Source organism: Spea bombifrons, chromosome 11 (assembly GCF_027358695.1).
Source record: "Spea bombifrons isolate aSpeBom1 chromosome 11, aSpeBom1.2.pri, whole genome shotgun sequence".
NCBI classification, from domain to species: Eukaryota; Metazoa; Chordata; class Amphibia; order Anura; family Pelobatidae; genus Spea; species Spea bombifrons.
The window spans coordinates 29,248,192-29,271,948 of record NC_071097.1 but is presented as its reverse complement, the minus strand read 5'-3'; the positions used below and the strand labels follow the sequence as shown (position 1 = coordinate 29,271,948).

General features: G+C 38.8%; 1 protein-coding gene across 1 annotated transcript in view; it reads left to right on the top strand.

Moving 5' to 3' along the window:
- Positions 1-17,807: 17,807 nt before the first annotated feature.
- The window catches only part of LCOR (ligand dependent nuclear receptor corepressor), a 29,158-nt gene continuing 23,208 nt past the window's right edge, over positions 17,808-23,757 (top strand). The window contains exon 1 of the mRNA XM_053449942.1: positions 17,808-17,968. Coding sequence (XP_053305917.1) covers positions 17,872-17,968 — 97 coding nt within the window. The 5' untranslated portion in view covers positions 17,808-17,871. The remainder of the gene's footprint in view (positions 17,969-23,757) is intronic.

The following is a 23,757-nucleotide window of genomic DNA, read 5'->3' as shown; positions in this document are numbered from 1 at the left end:
TGACCTGTATAATGTAATATCTTGGAAAAGTGACAGATCCGTATTACAAGGTAATCTGGTCGGGTTTGATTTTGTCCCAGTGACAGAAGTATAAGCTAAGAAATAATCTCACTCCTGGTCCACTCTGCTCCTGTATGTATAAAACATTGGTTAAGCGGAACAAAAACTGTTATAATATTCTCGTAATAACAAAACCTCTGTAGTAGTCCGCTCAGCTTGCTATATTTTAAAGGATCACCGGCACAGCGGCTAAAATTTGATTTTTGAAGCAAGAATCTGGTGTTTCTGCATTAATGCTCACGTTAGCTCCCTGCTGTTGTTGATTTCATGCTCTATAAACTGCTGATTTTAAGGTCCCTGATTTTATTCCTCTGCCTCCCAAGTCTTTTAATGGCTTCATTTGGTGATACAGTCATTTCAGATTTTATAGATATTGATTTGGATTCTGGTTGTGCAGCGAAGGACAGTAAGTGACATATGGGGTTTTTTTTGTTGCATTATCCTTTGCAGTGATCTTCAACACCTGTTTTGCTATGTAATCCTTCTCAGGTGTTAATGGGACAGTAATTGGTGGATATCATGGTGGGGGATGGGGGCCAATTTATAGAATTGAGATCTTTTCATTCTATTCTTTGTGTCAGTTTTCTGTCTCCAAAGACACGTGTCTAGTGATTGGCTGTCACTATGGAGATTTGGTCTCCTATATTTTCTGCTAGGTTTCAAGGGATGTGTATTATGTACGCATTACATTTATATACATTAAAACAGACCAAAAACAGCTCTCCTCTCTGGCTGGCACATTGCTGGCTGAGGCTTTCGTTTTTTATCTGTACTATTTGGGAATACTTGGGTCAGACATCTAGAACACTCAGGAGCCTTGATCTCAGCTGTTTGTAGAATCTTCTTGGCCCAACTCCAAGGAGGGTGACCACTGAAGCATTCAAGTGGATGCGGGAGCCAAAAAGGTCAATACATAAAATTTGCCCCAAAAAAATAGCCCTTAGGAACACAGCTCCACAATGGCATTTCCAGTGTGTGCCCTGTGGCATTTCTCAAGTGGTGTCACACATACATCAAGAAAAAAGTAGAGCGTGTGGTGAAAATACAAAAAGTCCCATTATGGCCCCAGCACATGGTTGATATTTTAAAAATGTTACCATTGCCCACGAGCCATAGGATGACCCTTTCTCTGCATCTCTATGGTCTTCCCTCACTGAGTGCTTTTTTGGTGTATTTACCAACCCAATCAACAGTGAGTGTTCACGTGGACGTGTGATGGACCTAACCTGGGGGCTCCAAAGAAGACACCTTATGCTTCTTTGTATCCTCAGCCTTAAGGCCAGACGATCAAGCTTTCCCTCTCTCTCATTGGTACTCACTTGTCCAAAAGGAAAATTACAAATACTAATGAATTTGTAGGGTTTAAGATTTTCCTATAGGAAGGAGTTGTAGCAGGAATGAAGGGGTTTCTGGGAGTATCGCTAGTTTGCATACCAGTATTTCTTTCTATTGGTTCTTAACACATGCCATGTGCCCGTCTCTGTGTAAGACCCCCATAATCTAGTAGCTAGCGATTTTTTTCCAGCCCATAGTTAAATGCATCAATTGATAAAATGAGTACTTTAGGACATGTATGCTTGCGACACATTGTCTGAATTGTTACCAGTGATCTGAAAAACCATAATCCCTGCAATCTGCATTGTTACAGTATCAGAAACTGGAAAATGACAACAAAATTTTATCAAGAGCTGTTAAATTTTATTTCACGCTTACAAAGAAAATCCCTATTCTCACTTCAATTTATAATTCCATTACTCTTGCAATAAAAGCTGAACTTTTATGAAAATATAATTCTCTTCCATAGTATCAGTCTTAAAATGAAACAATAAAAATCTTTGACATTTAGCAAGAATAATTTTTTTGGCACCATTCAAAAGGACGTTGACAAGAAACCGTTCGGCCGGGCAGAGAAGAGAGTTAATAAATTAATTTTAAGAAATAACACTAGCTGTAGCACATTTTTTAGAGTAATTACGCCCCCATTTTATGGAATTATATTCTTCACTGATTATCCAGTGATACATTTTCTTAATGCTGCTTCTTTGACATAACTATTTCTCTCTTCACACTCAAGTATTAAATTACTTGTTCACACGCTAACTGCTCTGCTGTTACTATGGAAACAAGCCATGCCGCAAGAGGTCATTTCGGTCTACTTGACATCCGTACCTAGACAGGATGTTAAATATGATTGGTTGTTTTGAAGTGCTTTCATTCCAAGGTTTGGAACTATGGTCTGTATTTCTAGACTTCTATGAACATTGTGTAGAGAATGTGGTTATGGTTCTATTGACTATTATATGAAAACACTATAATTACGAGAGAGTCCACAAGTACATATGCCCACACAAATAATAAACGAGGACCGGAATATATACTGTTATGTAGGGATGATAAAATTTGACCTCCTAGATGTCCCTGTTTAGGAGGAATAGTCCTTGTTTGGGTCCTAAATGCCCCTTTCTTTCGTCACATAATGTCCCTATTTACGAGAGGCTAACACGTTTTGTAGGGTATGAAAGTATCACAGACGTCTATAACTCACAAAAAACAAAAACTGCCTGCGCTTCTCCCCCTAATGAAGTTGGCAACAAATATATAAACATGATATAAATGAGAGGTTTTGGATATATGAATTGGCCAAAGCATAATTAAGCTCACCCGCCACGTCAAGGCACACTCTCAATAGGGTGAGAACCTACTCTCACCTCCTACATAGTGGGCACACAAAGCAGTTTATACGGCTACCAAACATTATTAATGTGTGGGGGGAGGTGCAATTAAACCTCCTCCCCCAACACATTAATAATGATTTCGCCAACTTTATTAAGGCGAGAAGCGCAGACAGTTTTTGTTTTTTGTATACACTGTATTTGCAGCATGCTCACACTGTTTGTTAGGCCTCATATTACACATTTGTATTATTTGAGCCTGAGACTAGTTTAGCGCACCGACATTTCTTCTTTTCCCTGTCCATAACTCACGTCTAATAATTTTACGATAATGTGTATTGAAAATGAAAGCGAATTGGTTTTTAAATTAAATTGTGTAAATCATATAGCTTATCACCTGTAAATGGCCTGGTTGATATAATTCTCCGTTTGCAAGCCACATATTGTTAGAATATTTGTACACATTTATGGTCTGTGAATAACAGTGGGGAAAGTTGGTCCCTCAGAAATATGACCTTCATAAAGCTTTACTTGTTGTAGACTACAAAGGGATTAGTCCAACTAAAACATGTAGTTTTTTTTGTAAATAGAGTTTGATTGTTACCAGGAATGGATTTACTTTTTAAATCCCTTTTGCTACAAAGACTGCTGGACTCTCTAAAGAAAATAAATTGTTCTGGTTGGGACGTACCCTGAAGCTGAATGAAAGATGTTAAAAAGGGGATGTTGAAAAAGTACTAAGTATCGTAATGGATATGGATAGAATGTAAGTCATAAGCTTTCTTCAAGACCCCTACTTCTCCTTAAGTAGTTCACCTAAAAGAGGGCATTTCAGACCTACACCTTCTAATGGGGATCCAGCCTATATATGTGATCTATTCATAAGACGCATAATAGTAAGCTTGTGCACGGGGGTAGATTTATTAAACATAAAAAAATCACCAATAGGTGAAGGTTAATACTTTACCTGCATGCTTTTCTATTCTGTTTTATATTCTTTATGTGTCCTTCAGACATTTTGTTTTAATTTACAACATTGAAAGCGAGGCTGATGAAACACAGCTTTAGAGACAGTGTATACAAAGTAACCTTCACATCTAACCTGAGGACAAGTCATAATAACTTTCTTATTATGCTACATTTATTTTATAACTGTGTTATTTCCTGTTTTAAAAGTATATTGCGATGATTCAACTTCTAGATGATATACATGTATTGTTTGGTAGGGGGTAGCTATATTAACACATCTTTTTCATTTTGTGATTGTTGTTCCTCTCTTTTAATAATTTTTGGTGTAAGTATACATAATAGTGAGTGGCAAGTGCAAACAGGAGGTAATTAGAGTATAAGAAAAATAAAAGAATCTGTTGTTGTTTATTTAACACTTTTTATTAAATAATTGCATGCTAATGTACATTTCTATCCTGGTACTGGAACATCATCAGGGCCAAAGAATTAGCGCTTATCCAGTCAATACTGATAATCCTCTTTAAACTCTGCTGTTTGGCCATATCACCACAACAACACAGTACTCAAATTCAGTAAATCCAAACAAATTCCATATTGGCTGTATTGATTGGCATAGAGTCAGTGGTGCGTTGAAACTCTTCTGCCGTTTATTGCTGCTTTTCATACCTTAACTGTAAAATGTAGAATTGGGGAATATTACCCAAATCCTACATTTTACCATTCAGTACACTAAATATACATAGACAAAGCTATCTACATGTAAAGAATGTACAATAAAGGACTTACAAAGTACTTTAATATATATGGTTTGTTGGTGAGGCTGCATTGGACGTTAACTGTCCTTTTAAGAATAACTGACCCTTTGAAAGTCAGCAAAGTTTATATATTCATATTGCTAGGAGAAAGAAGGTACAACATACAAAACAGAACATGAATAATCAAATAAACAAATGCAAAACTGGCTATCCATTTACACAGATATCACTTTGATAACCATAGTAAATGAACAAGTGGTAAACTAGTCATAGAGATAACAACTGAAAACAGTCTAGCCTGAGACATTTAACAGGGAAGTCCTATGAGAAAGAAATTAACTCCTTCATTCATCCATTATGATGTTATATACAGTAATATAGTGGGGTATAAGGGAGACCAGAAGGTAGAGTGACAGTAGTCAACATAAGAGATAATGAGGTCATGAACAAGAGCCTTAGTTGCGTTAGGAAGGGGCAAATGTGGGCAATATTTTTATGGTGTAGGTAGCAGTTTTTTGGTGCAGGGTGAATCAGAGGTTGTAGGTGAAGGCAAGAGAAAAAATCTTCAGTTAAAAGAGGAGGGAGAGTTCAATGTGTATGGAGGAGAAGAGTCAAAGGGAGGGTGAAAGCAGGAGGGAGACCATGAAGATATTTCATATCTAATTGTCTCAATGTTATTATTGAACTATGTGGCAAAGTCTGAGCCAGTAGGGATAGTCGAAGGATAGTTGTGATATGACAAATAAGTGAATTGAAGGTACTGAAAAGGTGTTTAAGGTTATGAGAAAAATAGGAGATAAGTGTGGTGAAGTAGGTTACCTTAGCAAGGCTAAGAGAGCAAAGTGATAGAAACGTAGCATGAATTTATAGCACAGGAAGTAGACCATGACTTCCACCAGTTACATTTAGCAGTATGGGAGCAAAGATGTCCGGTGAGTGTTGTGAAATGTTTGTGAGTGGTAGTTGGGGCTATCTTTTCAAGAGCAGATACAAGGGCTGAGTTGTAGAGAGAGGTAGCTAGGTTAGGGCATGACAAATTCAAGATTGAAGACAGGAGGAGTAGGTTAGTTGATTGCTAAAGACTGATAGAGTCTTTGGTTAGGCAATGTTGTTAAAAAGAATGAGAAGGAGTAGGAGGCAAAGTGATAGAGAAGAATAAAAGGTGATGGTCAGAGAGAGGGAAAGAGGAATTAAAGAAGTTAGTGAGTGAGCACACAAAAATAAGGTCCATGGTATGACCATCATTATGAATAGGGAGGAGGTAATGGAAAGAACATTTGAGGCTATAGGACTGAAAGTCTACTGTAATGAGAAAGGGGACATCATGGGAAAGGAAGTGGGGAAACCATGACGAAAAGTGGACCAAAAAGATATTAGCAAGACCAGGGGGATGGTATACAACAGCAATGCGATAGGTGGATAGCATGAACCTCAAAGTAGAAAAAGAAAGTAATGGTTCAGGGGAAGTAGATTAAAAAGTGGAAGTTGGGGAGAGTAGGAAGCCTATACCACCACCACCTTTCTGTCATCAGGCCTGGGAGTGTCATTAAGATGGTGGCCATCATAAGAGACAGCATCTTGAGAAGCAGTGTTGGATGAGGTCAGCCGGGTTTCTGTTAAGAGTGAGAAGGTTTTGTGAACTGAGCTTCCAAGTTCCTCTTTGTCCTTCCCTGTAGCCATGCTACGTCCTTAATGAATAATTTTCACTTTCTATGTGATTACACCCATTGCAGTGAAAGTGTTGCCTTCTCCCTGCCTACTTCGTACCCTCACATTCTAAATGGTGTTAGCCTACCCCCTGTATGCAGTTGGCCAAATGTCTTATCACAGTCACACAAAGTGGAAACTCAGGGCAATCAACCCTGGTAAACTCCAAAGCATGGATATTTGGGTGATATTCTTTACAAAAATACCACACAGAACTGACACTTTATGACAACGCTAATGATCTCCTATGTGCTAATTAAATCTTTCCTTCCATAGACTTTCATGAGCCAGACTGAGATATTACGGGTGTTTGTATAATATATTGGGCTAAGATAAGAGAGCTACAGCACATACTTGTAGCAAGAATACAGATTCCCAAAACATTGTATTGCGTGAAAAACTATTATTTTTGTAAGAGGTCACTAGTAATATAAAAAATGTAATGCAGTCAGAATCAAAAGAAGAACTAAATATATCACTAAACAGTTTATTTTATCCCCTATAAACCCAATGGGAACTGTTACCATGACATATTTTAGCAGAACTGTAGTCATTTATCAAAAATATCTGTTACTTCTGCTTTTTGTATAATAACCAGTGTAATTGTTTTTGAAATTTGTTGCTTGAAAGCAAGGGACATTCTTGCCTGAGGTAACTCAAGATGAGTGACAAAACTAGCATGACAAAGTACAAATCATATGTGGCAGACAACAAAATTCAAAGAAAGCAATGTATCAGGAACCTGTTAGAATAGAGTGTGATATTTAATCAATACACACCACAATATAGAACATCTTGGATCCATTCTCTTGATGAAGGTTCCCTGGGATCTCAAGCTCAGTTGTGCTCCCCTCTTCTTTATTTGCTGTTGTTGGCATTAGGTACTCTGCATTGTTTATGTACTATATTAAGGTATGTATTGATTAAATATTGCACTGCATTCTAACAAGTTGCTGATATATCACCTTCTGTGAGTTACATTAAATAGTATGACGGCTTGGGTTATTTAGCCTGTTTGGAGGGAGGAATTTGTTTACTGTGCACCTCTTTCTACTACAAGGTGAATGTTTGTGTATTGATTGCATTCATTGTGTAGTAAGGAACTATCATCCACTATGAAAAACCAGTGATTGTGAATATTTCCTTCAAAAGTATGTATCCAGGACAAAAAGCTGATAAGATCTGACTTCAAAAGTTTTACACATCTAACTCTTTTAACCTAATTTCTATATTATGAAAATGATTTAAATATGTAAAATTCCATTGCTTTTTTAAATGTTTATTTGAAGATCTGAACAATTCCTGGAGTTGTATGCTTCTTAATGTATCCCTAAGATTACAATGTTTTGTACGATGAATCTTTGATAAAAAGTGTACATTAAATGAGCTGAAAGGCTATTAAAGGTACTCTCCAGCCATCATATGCACTTTAATGCATGTGATAGCTGAAAGATACCTTAGCCTTTTTGCTTGTAAAAAGAATCCTTTCGATACATTTAAGTTCTTTTTGTACCCCCAGCTATACGACATGCTGGAGATGCTTGTCTCCAAACTGATCCCCTGCTCAGCGCAGATACTCACAGCCAGCCAGCTCCATTGTTGGCTCATGTGAGATTTACAAGGGGTCTAACTAGAAGCCATAAGGAAAGCAACAAATACAATAGCTGATGGCTAGAAAATAGATTAAAATCCATAATCAAGGGAGTCATTCTTTAATGCATTAATGTGATATTTTGGGTGGCTTTCCCTGCTCAGTCACCACACTGGGCTGATTCCTTATGGCAACGCTAATGAAGTCCACTCCCGTAGACTTTCATTAGTCAGAGTGTTGAGCAGGGTGACTGAGACTGATCCATTCTATTGTTTACCCCAGGCAGTATGATAAGGAGTCAGGGTGTTTGTCTAGTTAAATATGCAAATACATGAAATATACATAACGTGCAGCTGCCTCCCAGCATTATCAACTGATCTGTTACTAATAATAAAAACATTTGGTGGGAGTTCTCCTTTAAGTTGATGAATTCAAATATATATCTCACCTGAACTCACCAGCAAACTAATGGCTTAGATGTATATGTGGCATGGAGAAATGAGTCACACTGGGGGTCTTCCTCTTACGGTAAGTATATCAAAGTAATTGGAATATTATCATATACAAGAGCTATAGGCTATTCTAAAAGCATATTCTTAGTAAAACCTTCTATGTCTCCAGACTATGGATATCATCTTCCTCTCAGAAAGTCTCATGTCCAGCTGGCCCTTTTATATTGGTGACCTATGCATTGGTCTATTGAGCTAAGCTGGTGGTGAGGTGGAGTGGCAGGATGGTGGACCTACAGAACTTTGTTACACCTGTCAAAATGTGGGCTTTGTCCTCCTCTGGCATAATGCATAGTTGATATGGTATCATTTCTTGAAAGACATCTCGCTGATTTAAAAAAAATATATTGCTTCATAATTTTGGAACTTTTTTCCTTTTTGCTTTACTTGTTGCTCCAATTATAGTTAAAGTTGTAGATTATCTGGAATATGACAATTTCCCTTCAGCCTTGCCATGAACTAAGCGTTTGCTCAATGAGCTCCTAGGAGTATATGGTCCAGCAGTAAATGGCCAGTTGGCCTTGGTAAGATACACATAAAAGCAACCTATATTGTAATAGTAACCAGAACAGACTTTAATCAGTGGTACTCAGTTTCACACAACATATCTAATGCATAAATACTTTTTCATATGCTCTAATCAAAAAGGGAAGAGTAGACGAGTAGTTTATACAGATCTTCACCGAGGACAGAGACATAGCCTGGTTCAGATCCCCCAAAGCCGGCTCTCCCTCCTCAGCTTCTCCCTAGGCAGGTGATAATTATTATATTTAGTCTGATTTTAATGTTGAATTATTACCAACTTACTTGGCATGTTCTTATCAGAACTTAACATTTCCATGTTGACATGAACCATCTCTTCTTGTCTATTCTCTCCACTGATATTGTATTCCAACACTGGATAGTTAAAAATCATTAGCCAAGAAAATGAAAGCCAACAACTGAAAGCCTTTTCACATTTCAAGAGTAATTATTTTAAAAAAGATTGATTGAATGCTATAAAAATTGAGCTATTTAATTAATGTACATAATTGAAAAAGCAACAAACTGGGAAAAATGCAGGGAAGCTAAAAAAAACCCCCAAACAAATAAGACATTTACAATGCTGTAATTTATTCATATACAGATCAGAACTTTTACTTAAAGCTCAATTTTGTCACAATTCATAACAGTGATGTAAATGCTCTCAGTAAATGCAGACAATTTAAAATTACAACCTGGAAAAGAGATTTAAATATACTAAAATAAAACTGTGGCTATACAACTGGAAGGGTAAGTGCATGCAAAGCTCCTGCATTTATAAAGTTTTATTTTAATTTTAAACAGTGTACTAATTTTGTGAGCCAAACAAGCAAGCATTGGTTTTACAAGGTGCTGAACTCTCCTGGAGGCTTTAATGAAGCAAATAGATTTAAACATATACTGCATTTTATGGTTCTTTTGATAAGCCAAGAAGTTTTTTTTATTTAGCACAGAGACCCAGGGAAGCCGCTCATCACCAGGAGACTCTGGGTGAAACGTGGTGAGCTCCTATCAATTCCATTTTTCTTTGCTCCCACGTGGTAACACCGTATAGAATAAGGGTAGACTAGGATAGATTTTAGGTAAAAGAAAATCACTATTATGGTGGTTGGCCAGATATTTATGTTTGGTGTAACCCTAGTTATGTGTGATTTCTTAATGAATGGCGCGTGATAAGATTACCCTTGCTTTGCACCAAATACGTATGGAGAGAGAGAAAGGAGATACAAGATTTTTAAATATAAAAGGTAGGCTGTAGCTGTGTTAGGTAAAGACTGGCGGAATGCAAAGAACTGTTTGCAAGCATTATTAACAACACGTGTAATTAATCTATATTTGCTTTATAAGATTTTAAGTGATTTAAAATACCACTCAATTAGCAGTTGCATTATCTTGATGGAAGCCTAATAATTTCAGTGAAGAAAACATAATGCTCCGGTGAGAAAATGTAAGTGCTTTTAGAACAAAAAACTGAAAAACATCTTTGTATCCTCCCCTATACAATTTAACAAAGCCTATACATCTCTAAATAAGACATTATACATTATGATATTATGGAAATGGAAATCTGAATGCTACGGAATGTAAGTAAAATTATTGAGTTTACTGCTTACTGCATGTTTTCTGTGTACCCCCCCTCCCACCCTTATGTCCCCCCCCTCTTCCCTTTTTCTTTGTTCACCTTCCCTTATCTTGTGTGTACTTCTATCTTATGAAACAATAAAAAAGTTTGATTAAAAAAAAAAAAAAAAAATTATTGAAACTAAAATTCCTCAATAAAAACGCTAATGTATTAATTAAAAATGTGAACAAGATCTCACAATAAACAACAACAAACCCCCACAATACAACATAAAATAAGAGCATACCCTGGTCCTTGAAAAAATACATTAATTAAAAACAGCAAAAAACCTAAATCCTCTACCAATTGTTGTAATGGTAGAACAAAATGACACAGGACTTTATGAGCTTCAGTGATGTCTTTCCAAAAACGCGTTTTACTCTTCTTTCCTAAACCTTTACCATGTTTTCTGAAATATGCCACAAATGACTTTTGGTAGATGTAGTTCGGTTACAGTAGAACTTTTGAAAATGAATCCTATTATTCTGTCAGTAGCAATGAAATTGTTTAAGAAAGTACGTTATTTAAGACCGAAAACAGGTATTTGCAATAATTATGCATTGTGTGAAGCAGAGTAGAGCTCAAGTCATCATATGCACTTTATGTGTCCCTCTTGCAAATTCTGCGTGATTGGCTCAGTGAACGTCCCGTGTGGGGGTCTAACGAGACACCTGTGTGTGAAACTGCTTCAAGCAGCCAATCCGTGGTGAGAATCATTGGGCCAAAGAGCAGGTAAGTACATTTTAGGGATTTTTAAACAATGCACATTGTTTTAGTTGGCACCTTGGGGCACTGGAGTTTCCCTTTAAGTCGCCATCATCAGGTACTAACTGAGATGCAACCCTGAGGCAATCATGAACACTAAAATATGATTTAAGAAGACATGTCAGTGAAGGTAGTTTTACGCGTCTAATAATGTGTTTAGTGAAGTAGACTAATTGGGTTTAAACAAGGAGCCAGAAGCAAGTACTAAGATACATATCATGTGTCCTCTGAATAATTAGAAAACAGCTCTGTAGAACAAATGAGTGCTATTACTATGGACCAACTATACATGCTAAAAATAAATAGATGGGAGATGTGTAATTAGATCCCAACATTATAACATGCCCCTAATTTGCACCCTCCTGTTCACATTATCAAAAGAGATTAGACTGAAACGGGATATGTGAATGGTGAGGAGAAACTAGAAAGCCAAAGACTGCGTTGTGCTATGCAGACCAGCTACATAATGAATGACATGTGGTATTCATTATATCTGTTGGGAGGGAGGAACAAGACCAACATTCGCTAATTTTAAATGGATTGGCATCCCACCAATGATACCTTTTTAACAGGCCCATTCTCTGCCTTGTTGAGGTCATGAACCTGTTTGAACAGGGAAAAAAATCCAAGGACTCCAAGGGGTCCTGCTCATAAAATCTTGTTCTTGTGACCACAGAGGGTACAATTTCAGGCAACCACAGCTCATATGGAGAGCCTACTATCTCACAGCGCTTTTAACAAAGATTTGAGGTGGATTTATGCGGGTGATAAAGTCTGACAGAAGTTAAATACCACCTCATTAGCGTTTTATAAGCCCACTCTTTATGAATCAGTGACAAATGATTTGGCCATTGCTTTCTCCCAAGTTCTCCCAATAGTCTTTTCTCTAAAGATGAGGCCAAGTCCTTTTCACATTAGATACGTAGGAGAGGTTTCCAATGGAGTCTTGAGAGAGTAAAAGACTGTAAATTAAAGTAATGAGCCCTTTCGGATTGCGATCAATAGCACAAGCCTTCTCAGAAAGGGTCTGGCTTCCAATGAGTGTCTGACATTGAAGGATTGTGCAAATCTATGGAATTGCATGACCGCAAAGTATTCCTAGATGTGACCTGTACTGGTAAGGTGGCAACATACTGGATGCCCGTCGCAGTACATACTCTATACTCGATACTTTATATTTTAGTTATGGCAAACACTGTATAAATGAACATTTCTGGAAAATACGTTATAGGACAGAAATGTACTTCCGCCAAACCAAATTGATGAAGGGAGAGGTGAATTTAGGCTGTGACCCCAAATCACTTACAAACCAAAAAAAAATTGAACACAAGGTGTCTTTGCCAAATGAGTGGCTGTCCACTGTTTAAACAACCTTATGGACCTATCCATAGCTTCCTTTTTCAATCACCTGAAAGAACCTTGTATGCAAAGAATGTGTCGAAAATAAAGTAAAACCACACTAAATTGTTTTGTGTGCAATTTCTTTTTGGTGTTTGCCATTCTGACCCCTAAATGTGTAAAACTGCAGATGAATGCAGAAATTACCATGAGTGAATAAATGCAGTATACTTTATTTTTAATTCGACTAGAGAAATTCACTAGAGAAATGTTCCTGGGATTAGAAACTCTACATGTAACTTGTGTACAGAATGATCCTGTATACATTGTCTAAAAACCCATTAAATCACCACTACTAAAAATTGCCTTATTACTTATGTGCTGATGTATTCTTAAGTTGCATAATGTAGATAGATAATATCTGCCTGGTTTGAAATGTTCACAGTAAACAAAAAGACTTCATTGTTTTAATGTATAAATATCCCTAACTACAATGAACCCCTTCGCTCAGAGAGGACATACATATTATGTTCATGTATGTGTACATAAAAAAAAAAATGTACAAAGACCCCGGCCAAAACATATAAAAACAAACTTTAGAAAATGTCGGTCCTGTTTTTTCATAAACAAAAATTTTGTGGGTCGGTTTTGGAATCTCTAAGTATTAAAAATTCTTTATAACAAATTAAAAAAAATTATTGCTTGCAACTAAATGATTGTGTCCTCATGTGTGAAAATGTAAAATGCTTAAGGGGTTAAAGCTGTCTTTTTGTCTGTTTGAGAAAACATGTTGCAGTAAGCCTTTTATTATTTATAAACAGAAAACATTATAGATTAACAAAAATATGTTAAGATATATGTACACTGTAAACATTTACTTAAGCACGAATTCCAAGTATCTTGGTAACACTTGCTCACAGCAATAATTATATGGTGTTACATGATCACATTGACATATATTATCTATAATGTGTAACGGTTCATTCGGGGGAACCATCAAAACTACAGTGGCCCTGGTTTTATAACCCCCGTTCACTAGATCCCTGTATTAAAACAGGGGTCTTTTTGTGTTAACCAGTACCGTACAGTAACACATTTATCAGCAGTGATACCATAGGCACTATACAAGGTGTCCTGCTGTTCAGTTGTACTATGGACGCTGTACCATTTAAGCACAGCCCTCCATAATGTAAATGGGCCAGTCAAGGGGATCAGAGAGCTGGCCCCAGACCTAACGTCCTAAGCCTGAACAAGCCACTGCTGCAGTAGATATGTCTTATTGTGGTCATCGCTGCCAGGACTTTATCTCATTTGTCATTAAAACGTAGTACTATATGATTTGACAAACATTAAGTGGTGTTAGTTCTAAACAAGAGTAATCTGTTGAGACATTTATGAAATGCTACATTAGACAGGGACTTCCCAATAACCTTTGTTCCCTTTGGCCTATTATATGTAATTGTTCACAATATGGTAACACAAGTACCTTCACTATGCAGTAACTATGCAAAGGCTGGGTTTTTAAATATGTGTAACAAGAAGTTCTACCCCCCCCCCAAAAAAAAATAATGTTGGCCATATTTCCATTTATAAATATGTAATCTATGTTTCTAGCTTGCTGGCTTTTTACACAGGCAAGTAAATAGAAATGGTAAGACAAAATGTTTTGGATGGTAATATTTTTAGCTTAGGCAGCCTAAGGGCTGTTAAAATGCAGTGATCTATATATCACTAAAAGAATGTGAATCTGTTAGAAAATCATGTAAATTGCTTCTGGTAGTCTTTTTTTTTGTACTTCGCAAGCATAATATAATGTTTTCAGGCAGTTGCATATTCGCCATTGGTATGTTCTAGCTCAATTATTTAAGCCCAATCTACTAGAGAAACACTGTAGAATATAGAACTATAGAATAGCTCAGTGTTAATCACCTATCTGGACCCTAGGTGATTAATGAAAGCCAACGGAGGAATGGACTGTAATACCAACGCCATAAAGAATCAGTGTGGTTTTTGAAAAGGGAAAGTCGACCTAAAAAATTACATAATTGACGACAGTCTCCAGGTCTGAAGATAAAGGACATTTAGTAAACCGTTATTTGTAAACGCTAACCTAAATTACTGTATAAAGCACTGTATTTTACACTCAATGAGACTGTAAGATACACTATATAGACAAAAGTATTGGGACACGTATTACTCCAACACGGACTTTGATGACATTGCACCCTAAATACACAGACATTAATATGTAGTTGGTCCCCCTTTTATAGCTATAAGAGTTTTCACTCTTCTGGGAAGGCTTTCCATAAGATTTTGGAGTGTTTCTATGGGAATTTTCATCCAGTAGAGCATTTGTGAGGTCAGGCAATGTCGATAAAGACACGGTTGGATGAGTTTGGTTTGGAAGAACTTGACCGGCAGCACAGAGCCCCAACCTCAACCCCATCGAACACCTTTGGGATGAAATGGAACGGAGATTGCGAGCCGGGCCTTCTCATCCAAAATCAGTCCCTGACCTCACAAATGCTCTGTATTTGTCTCAATATTGAAATATTTCTGTGACCAAACTTAAGACGAAATCGCAGCTTCTATGTATTTCAGATACAGAGTAATATAGGCATTGGAATATTCCCAGTAACACTGGACCATTCATATAACAACTTGTTTCACTCATGTCTAATGTGAATATGTGTATAGGGAACAAAGAAAACATGGATTTCTTAGAGAGGTGAATATTTATCCATGGGACCTCCCCTTTAACAAATTGAAAAGAAAAATTCAAACATGTGTATTGGTTTCTTCCATAACTGTGTAGCTCCAGATCTGTTTAAAATTTAAGTCAGGCTCTTTATTACTATTCAGTTTTTTCCAGGTGGTTGAGTGTGAGAGGAGTGGGTAGGTGCAGATGGAGATCCTTCTGTACATTGCCAAACCATATTTTTGGCAAGGTAAAGATTTGGCTGCCATCTTCTCCCAGTGTATCTACAGAGCTTGACAGCTTTAATTATTAATGTTATTTCTTCAATACCTAAACTTCTGATCAATCATATAAAAATAATCTAGAAATGCTTGCGTATGCAACACTGCTAAGCAATATATGGTGTTGTTTACTGTAATATTGTAAATTATTGTATACAAAATAAATCAAACAGGCCTAAAATGTAAATTATTTTTTGTTTGCCCAGCAGAGTATTACCTTGAAACTGGCGCTCGGGTTGGTTATAGGTTCTTTAAAGCCAGGCCAGCTGTTCCCTAAAGCAAAGCTGTGATCATGTTGTCCACTAATGTACAGCTGTGCTTGTCCCTCTCCATGGTACTGATATTCAAGTGCAGACCTTAAAGTGTTCTTTCTGCCAAAACAAGATATACAGTATATTACTGTTTTCTGTTGCTTTTAAGAGCTGATTCTTTGATCTTCTAATTATCGTGAAAAACATGTGAAATGAACTGCGTGATGTTTCTAATAACAGGATTATTGAAAAAATACGTTTTACCACAAGTCAATAGTTGTGCCCATGGGCCGTGTCTTGGGTCTCTTATATTGTTGGGCTCTAGAAAGTGTGCCTCCATACCTCACTAATGCATTTATTACACAATGTTATGGTTGCCACTCTGGGTGAGGTATGGAGTGGGAGAATGTCCTCAGCAGGAAGTACAGAACAACTTCCTTCTTGGGATGAATCATACTCACGTTTTCAGTAACTTAAAATCGACAAACAATGAGTTTCGCAGTACATTTATAGTGAGATCAGAGGACCGGATTAGTTCCACCCCAATGTCATTATGAAACGTATCAACGTCACTATGAAATCTAGACACAAACTAAGTTTCTACTTAAATGCCAAGTAGCAGCAAAGGAATATTTGGAGTTTGCTGTTGTAAGGAAAAGTTGCAGAAGAGTTATTGTTTTAAACTCCCTAACTTCACTATTCATTATAAAGGCAGGTTTCTCCACTGTGCTGGCCCTGTATAACGCATAGGGTGGTCACAACAAATATTGATTTGGTTTACTTTAGATCATTCTTCTGTCCACTCCCTTCACAAATTCCCTTGTTTTCCATGAAAACCGCTACTACAGTAAATGGCCCCAAACTTTGGAATGGTAGTATATATGTGTGTTTGTATATATATATATATATATATATATACTGTATATAGGATTGGAAGCTCCACCCTTTAGCGGAAGCATTTGAATCTGCATTATAATGACCTCTCTGTACATTTCCTCAATAGAGAAGAGTGACAGAGGCTCCACCCTTTTGCAGGAGTTCACCGGGAGGCCATATCCACAGAGAAGCAGACGAAGAAAGAAGACATGAGAAGTAGCGGACGAAGAAAGAAGAAGATGAAGCGGGGGGGTACGAAAGGGTAAACGACTGAGCGCAACAACAAATTTAGTTTCTGAACACCCTCTGAATTTTGTCCAAATGGAATGGGCAGGAAAAGAAATTTGTTGTCCGAAAAGAATCGACGAAAAATGAAAAATAGTCTGAATTGGTTTTGGTGCATTTGCACAAGTTTAGCAGATAGCTGTCGCTACGTCCAGCCGGTGCTCAAGTAAGAGCGATGAGTTTGTTATCTTTCTTTCGACTTATACCTGCTGTTGTAGATTTTATCGAATAAACACTGAAAACTGAGCTGGCCGTGTCCTGGGTGTCATTTACCCCAGAACTCCGCAGTTAACGTGTTGTGTCCACGCGGCGGGATAAACACGTCAATTCACTGAGTTAGAGTTTTACTTTCATTTTGTTGTTTTAAATCGGGTGGAATCGGCTCGGGCACCAAGTGCTGTCTAACACGAGGACTGCTTCAGTAGCTCTCTACATAGATCGCATTCTGCAGTACGTTCAGTTTTGTTGTTTCAAACAAATATATGTGTAAAAAGTTTACAACCTGCCCCAATGCCTGAGGTCAAGTGGAATGGTTCAGGCAGCTTTAGATTTGGTAAATCCCTGTCAGATTTACCCTCCAGCAGGTAACAGACCTCCTTACCTCTATTTTTTTCTTAAAGGAGCCTGTGTTTTTGTTGTGTTTTTTTAGCCCTGGGCTCTGGCCTCTTTCTATTTTAGTATAGTGTGCATTGCCATGGATACTGTGCTAGGCTGCGGCAGGTAGGGCGGTTAAAGCCGGGAGTGACAGCTATTTCCAGGCACTGCCATGGGAAGCCACAGAATCCCTCCCCTCCCCTAGAGACAAGTTTAGCACCGTGACAGGGGCGCGCGGCTAATGCGTAGCGACGTCACTAGCCCGCCTTCCACGCAGTCAAGCCCCTCACGCACGGGCGCGGAGGAGGGAGGAGGAGCAGTAGCGGTTGGGGGTGGTGGAAGATTCGTGCGCGCCCGCGTGTGGGGGGCAGCAGAAAATGGCGAGTTTGTGTAAGAGCCAGCAATGCTCCATCGAAAGGCGCGGTTTTCGACAAGAACTTGACTCGTGGCGTTACAAGCTCATTCACTGTGTAGGTAAGCTTCTCTGTCTCTAAACCCACCCCGGCCCTCTCACAGCTTCCCCGTAAAGTGAAAGAAAAGCGAAGCTTTATAGAGTGTGAGGTACCTGGAACAGGCGTTGTTCTTAAGTACTCTCTCTTCGTCCAAGAACTTTACAACACCCGTTTGCGTGTGGTGGGTGTGTGTCCGGGAGGAATTAAAGTGTTAATCGGGGGCGCGCGCGAGGAAGGACTACTTGGAACGGTCGCGGTCAGTGCGGGTGCACGCTGACTGCTTTGAGCGCGGTCGCGTGACTCCCTTTCATCCCGTTTCCCCCCCTGCTTTTTTTTATTCGCCCACATTTTGCGCTCTCTGAGGCAGGTGTATATGGTCGATACAAAGTCGCGAGATGGCGAGGTAAACTAGCAGTGTAATAACCCACAAAAAAAAAAAACTCCGAATTTTCCGGGTTCTCCGCCCTCTCTTCCTTGTTTCCGTTCCTTCTAGTTCGGCAGCGCGCAGAATTGAGGGGAGCTTGGCTCGGCCAATCACAGTGCCGGGCCCGCCCCGCTGTTGCTGGGAGTTTTTTTGGTGGGGTGTGTGAAGCAGGAGAAGGTACTCCCGCCACTCATCGCGCTTCTCAGCACTCCCTCTGCGCGTGCCCCGGGCGCGCGCCACCCGCGTGCAGCTCCGGCTCTTTAATTACTCCCCTCCCCCCCAAAATCAGGCTTTTTTTTTTTTTTTTTACCTCCCAATTTCAGGAGCTGGCAGGTGTGCGGCATCGTTTAGGATGGTTACCTGTCATCATGCGTGTTCATTGCCGCCGCTTCTCCTCGCTTTCAGCAATGCTTGTAATTAGGGTAGGTTTTTTTTTTTAATTTAAATTGTCGATTCCAAATGCTAGCCTTAGTTCCCGATTTGCCCCTTTAGCATCCCCGATGCCCTCATGGATGTTGATTTGGTGGGTGTTGGGGGGTGGATTTGCTCTTATCGGTGTATTGTCTGTCATCAGGTTTCTAGGTAATTGTCCCTAGCAAGCAATTTTCATTTACAGCTTTTGGGTTCAGAGATCATAGTTAATTCTATATATGTGTGGGGGGGGGGGTTTTGTTTGGCTTTATTATTCCTTCTCTTTTTTTGGCTCCATTGAATTTGCTGCTGTGACATTTTTGGGTGTGTTTTAGCTGTTTGCTTAATTAAAGAAACTCGATGCTTTGAGCTCCAACCCCTCCCCTCCCTTTCTGCAAACACTTTTTTTTTGTGTCCCTTCAATGGAGGGTAGGGAAGGGGGTGAGGCGAAGGAGAGGGGGGTGTGAGGGGTCTGAGGCCTAGCATAGCTCGCTTGCGATACTCTGCCCTTCCTGGTGGCACTCGCCCCATGATTAAGGATCACTATTTTACTCTGAGGGTCAACTCTTAAGAAGGCATGAGATCTCCCCTTGGTGGCTGCAGATCGCTGGGGGATGGGTGAGAGGGTCGACTGAAAGCTCCCCTGTTACAGTATGTCCCTTTTTTTTGTCTTGTTCCTGTTCTCTAAGGTCCTGTTTCCCTCCCCTCTACCCTCTCCTGAATCCGTATGATCGGCAGGATTAAAAGCCTGAAATTACGGCTTTTATTCATAGATATTTAAGACCCATCAGAAAAGAAAAGTAAGTTGCTGGGCTTTGTTTTTTTGCAAGCACCTATTTATCTGCAGCCCCTCCTTGCTCGTTTATTTTCATGCTCTTGGTACGATGCGGTGGCTTCTATTTTTTTTGTATAATTTTCTGCCTCCAGCAGCGCAGTTGGTCAGCGAGTTATTGAACGTGTTAAGCAATTTAAATGGATCACCCCATTAATACGATCAGATATTGACCCCCCCCCCACATGTAGCCAAAATCCTGGTCATTTCAGTGGAACGCATTATGCAAATGGTGCTTTCTAGTAAGCATTGAGCCGTTATTTCAAGATATGATTACCTTTCTTTTGTTTCTCGAGAGATCAAAATGAACACCTCTAAACAGATAACAGGGTTTAGTATCAAAATATCAAAACATTATCTGGAGCAAACTGTCAGGCATGTATGAAGCCAAAAGCAGTTGCCTGTTTGTGGAGGGCTGAATTGAAATAGTTTTCAACTGTATTGGTGTTGAGGAATGTTATTGTCACAGATCGCATTACCTTATGTGGGTATATACGCCGTTCTATTGCATACAAATTAAAAAAATAATTATGAGAGATAAGGGGGGTTCTGGTTTGAAGGCAATATGAAGCATTTGGGTATTTACATTACATCTTCCCCGTCAGAGGCCTGTAATGTGCCGCAGGTACCCTCTGGCAAGACCTTCGTTTGCTGTGTTTAGCGGTGATGTTGTGGTCTCCAGAGAGAGATGAGTGTGCAACTTTTTTTTTTAGTAACCTTTAGATTCAAATACAAAGCTGAGCAGGTGCATTAAAGGGCCGCATGCTCAGGGACTCTTGTAATTGCATACTTTGTTACGGAAACGACCACGATTAAGGACTTGTGTATCATTTTGTTTTATAACAATATTTTGTATGAATGCTTTTCCATATTTGTGTACCAATATCTAATAACGCAGCACGTTGTCTTTATCTTGTTGAATGATTCCTTGATTTTGGTGAAACTGTACTGTACATAAATATATCTTCTGATTGATATGCCAAAGCAGCACTGCTGTGTTATACGGGGAAGTTGTTTTATTTTTTGTAATCCCCGTGCTGAATCATAAGTAAAGAATTACCAACTTCTCTTCTTAAATGCCATTGTTTAGCCTTTGCGGACGTGGTTGGTTGCATTTGCTCCACCAAATATTTAAATGAGGCAAGTTTGTTATCTCTGGTTTGGCACATAAGTTAAAGTACATGTTTTAAACGATCAGTTCAAAGTTTAGGATCGCAAACATTTTTATCTTTATGACAATATGACACAAACCTTAAATTGATTGGTTTTATGATGCAGTTTAAGTATATACTTGGTGTCATTTACATGACGGCACCAGTTTGTGCTGAAGAGAAAACTCATGCAAACAGTCTGTCAAGTTTTGGAAGTATGTTTTTCTTTACTAATCACTTTAAAAAGATGTTTTGTTGTACTTAGTACTTGTCTAAAGTTGGTGATTACGCTCTTCTCTCTCACTCTCTCGTGGAAATCTTTAGGTTACTGGTGGTGCTCAGCACCTCTTATACTGGGATGCTTTACATTCTTCTAGATTGAACAACATGCAGGTGATCTCTTGAGGTCCATAGTTTTAAAAGTGGTCGCCAGGCACATGGGTATAAGGATTGGCCAGAGCCCCCCGTATGAGCCATATCACAGAAACTCAAACATAGTCCTTTCTGGTTTCCTTCAAGATAGTTTGAATGCCATTCCAAAATATGCAATAAAAAAAACTGTTCTTGAGCTTAAAATAATGTGCTATGTACACTAACGTAGGTCGGCGTAGAAAAAACCCTCTATTTTTCACTTTTGTGTAATAAACTTTATCTGCAGATCCAGAGACAGCCATGTGTGTCAGTTGTGACAGTTTTCTGCTCAAACCCCACACTGAGCTGATGCTTTATGGCAATGCTAATGAAGTCCACCCCTCCATAGACTTGCATTAGTCAGAGTGTCCGGCTCAATGATTTACGAGCCATTGTATTGTTTCCCACAGGCAGCGTGATAAGGAGTCAGGGTGTCTTTATTGGTAGATGGGACTGTGATAACGGCGCTAGAACACATGCAAATGGTTAATATGCCACATGACTGTAAATATAAGTATATTTCTTCTGATACATTGAATGTTACTGACAGTTCCCCTTTAAATTTTAGTTAATAAGTCATGGACTTGATTCACTTACTTTTACTTACTTTTATATGGGTTTGGTGGCAGAGGGGCATGCGAATACACCTTGCTATTTAATGAAGATGGCTTTTATTATATTACTGCCAGGTCAGCCATATTGGGATGCAGCACAGCTTGAAACATTCATTCAATCATCTATAGGGAGATTGTGTTTGCGGTGGGATCCCTTTCATTGGTGCAGAATTAAACTTTATATGTATAATTTTTACCTTTCTGAGTTTTGTTTAACTGTTAAAATTATATTTGTGGTGCTTTCAGTTTGGTCTCTGATATAGTTTTGACTCCATAGAAAACCTATTTCTGCCACCTGAATTTGTAGCTTCTTGCTTTATCTTCGTGATAAATATAATACAAGAGCCATAATGTGCAGCCCGGGCCTTGTATTTAAGATAAATGAGACTTGTGCCCTAAAAATGTGGATAACTCGGCTGGTCGCAACATGGTCGATTAAAGCCAGTATGTTGGAAATATGCCGTTTCGTATCTTGCATTATATAGTTTGTAAACTGATGTATTATTTTATTATTCTACAAAGTTTAGCTCGTGAATGCAGCCCACCGCCCCCTCGGCCAAGGCGAATGAAAGCAGCGGCATGCATAATCCCGCACGCCTTCGTGAACAAGGAACTAAATGTATAGAAAATGTACTTACTGCCCATGTTTCACTTAATTTAAGTAGAATAACCTTCGTACTTTTGAAAAACAAATAATTAGGTGCTAATGTCATTTGAAATGCTGGCGTGTTTTGTTCCCTTTGTTTGATGCTGTCCTTGATGTGAATATTGTTCCAATAATGAGATTGGGTTCTTCAAAGCAACGGCTTCTGACTACACGGTCAGGTGGACAACTTGATACTTTGTAGCTCTTGGCAACATATTCTAAAATTTCGTGCAGCTTTATATAGTTCAGGAATAACTTTCCGCTTCCTTTCAGTTGGAGGCAAAACTTGACCTACATTTTTGGTTAGGACAATGTTTTAAGTGACTTTCTGCGCTCATGGATACAGATTACTTTGTTAAAGTCAGCATTTGACACCTTGGTTCTTTGTATCCGAAATGCACTTTTTACTGTGGATAAAAGCCATTTCTGATATTCTTCCCCGGGTTTGAGCAGCCATCGTCTCCTTCTTTAGTATAATTAAGACACATACTTTTGTTTATGGCTTTGCAATGCCAAGTAGCCATGGCTGCTCCAACTGTACCAGAGCTAAACCCTACCCACAAAATTGTATACTGTATTGGTCAGAATAAAGGCAACATTAAAAATAAAAATTCTAATATATATATATATATATATATATATATATTCATTAAACTGAGTTTGCTGATTAGATGACAATTTAATGGCTTCAGCATGCCTTATGGAAAGCCAATCCCAGCGAGTAGCTTCTAAACGGACGACCAAACTGACCTTCTTAAAATTGATGGTAGAATTGATGACCTGCTGAAAATCTCCCCACCTTAAATTATGTGACGCTGACTGACTTTAGCCCTTTAAATGCTACGTGAAGAATGTGAGTTGAAGCGTTTAACCTGCAACAACCTCCTGATTTTGTGAATACACAAGCTGTGTCACAATTGAATAAAAAAGCCAAATGTTTGTGTCCACCACGCCACAAAACCTATTTTTGCTTATTCTCCCTTGTATTCACTGAGCAAGGTACAGCCTCACCTATTAAGGAGGCATGTGTGGAATTCATGCGCGAGTCCTGGGTGGCAGAGAGTGCGCACATCTACTAAATGCATCTCCTGAAGTGCAGATAACTGGGGATGGGAAAGAGCACATGCATTTTCCTACATACCTGTTCAGTGTCCAGTTTAGTTTGATTACCTAAATTCCCCCATAATAGTTGAAAGGATTGAGTTTTTTTTTTTTTTTTTTGTGCCTTATCGGCCTTCCATTTTCCAGTACATTTTGCTTCCGCGCCTTTTGAGCTGACGGCGTTGTGCTAAATGAGTGCCGGTGCTGTTCGGCGTTCTCAG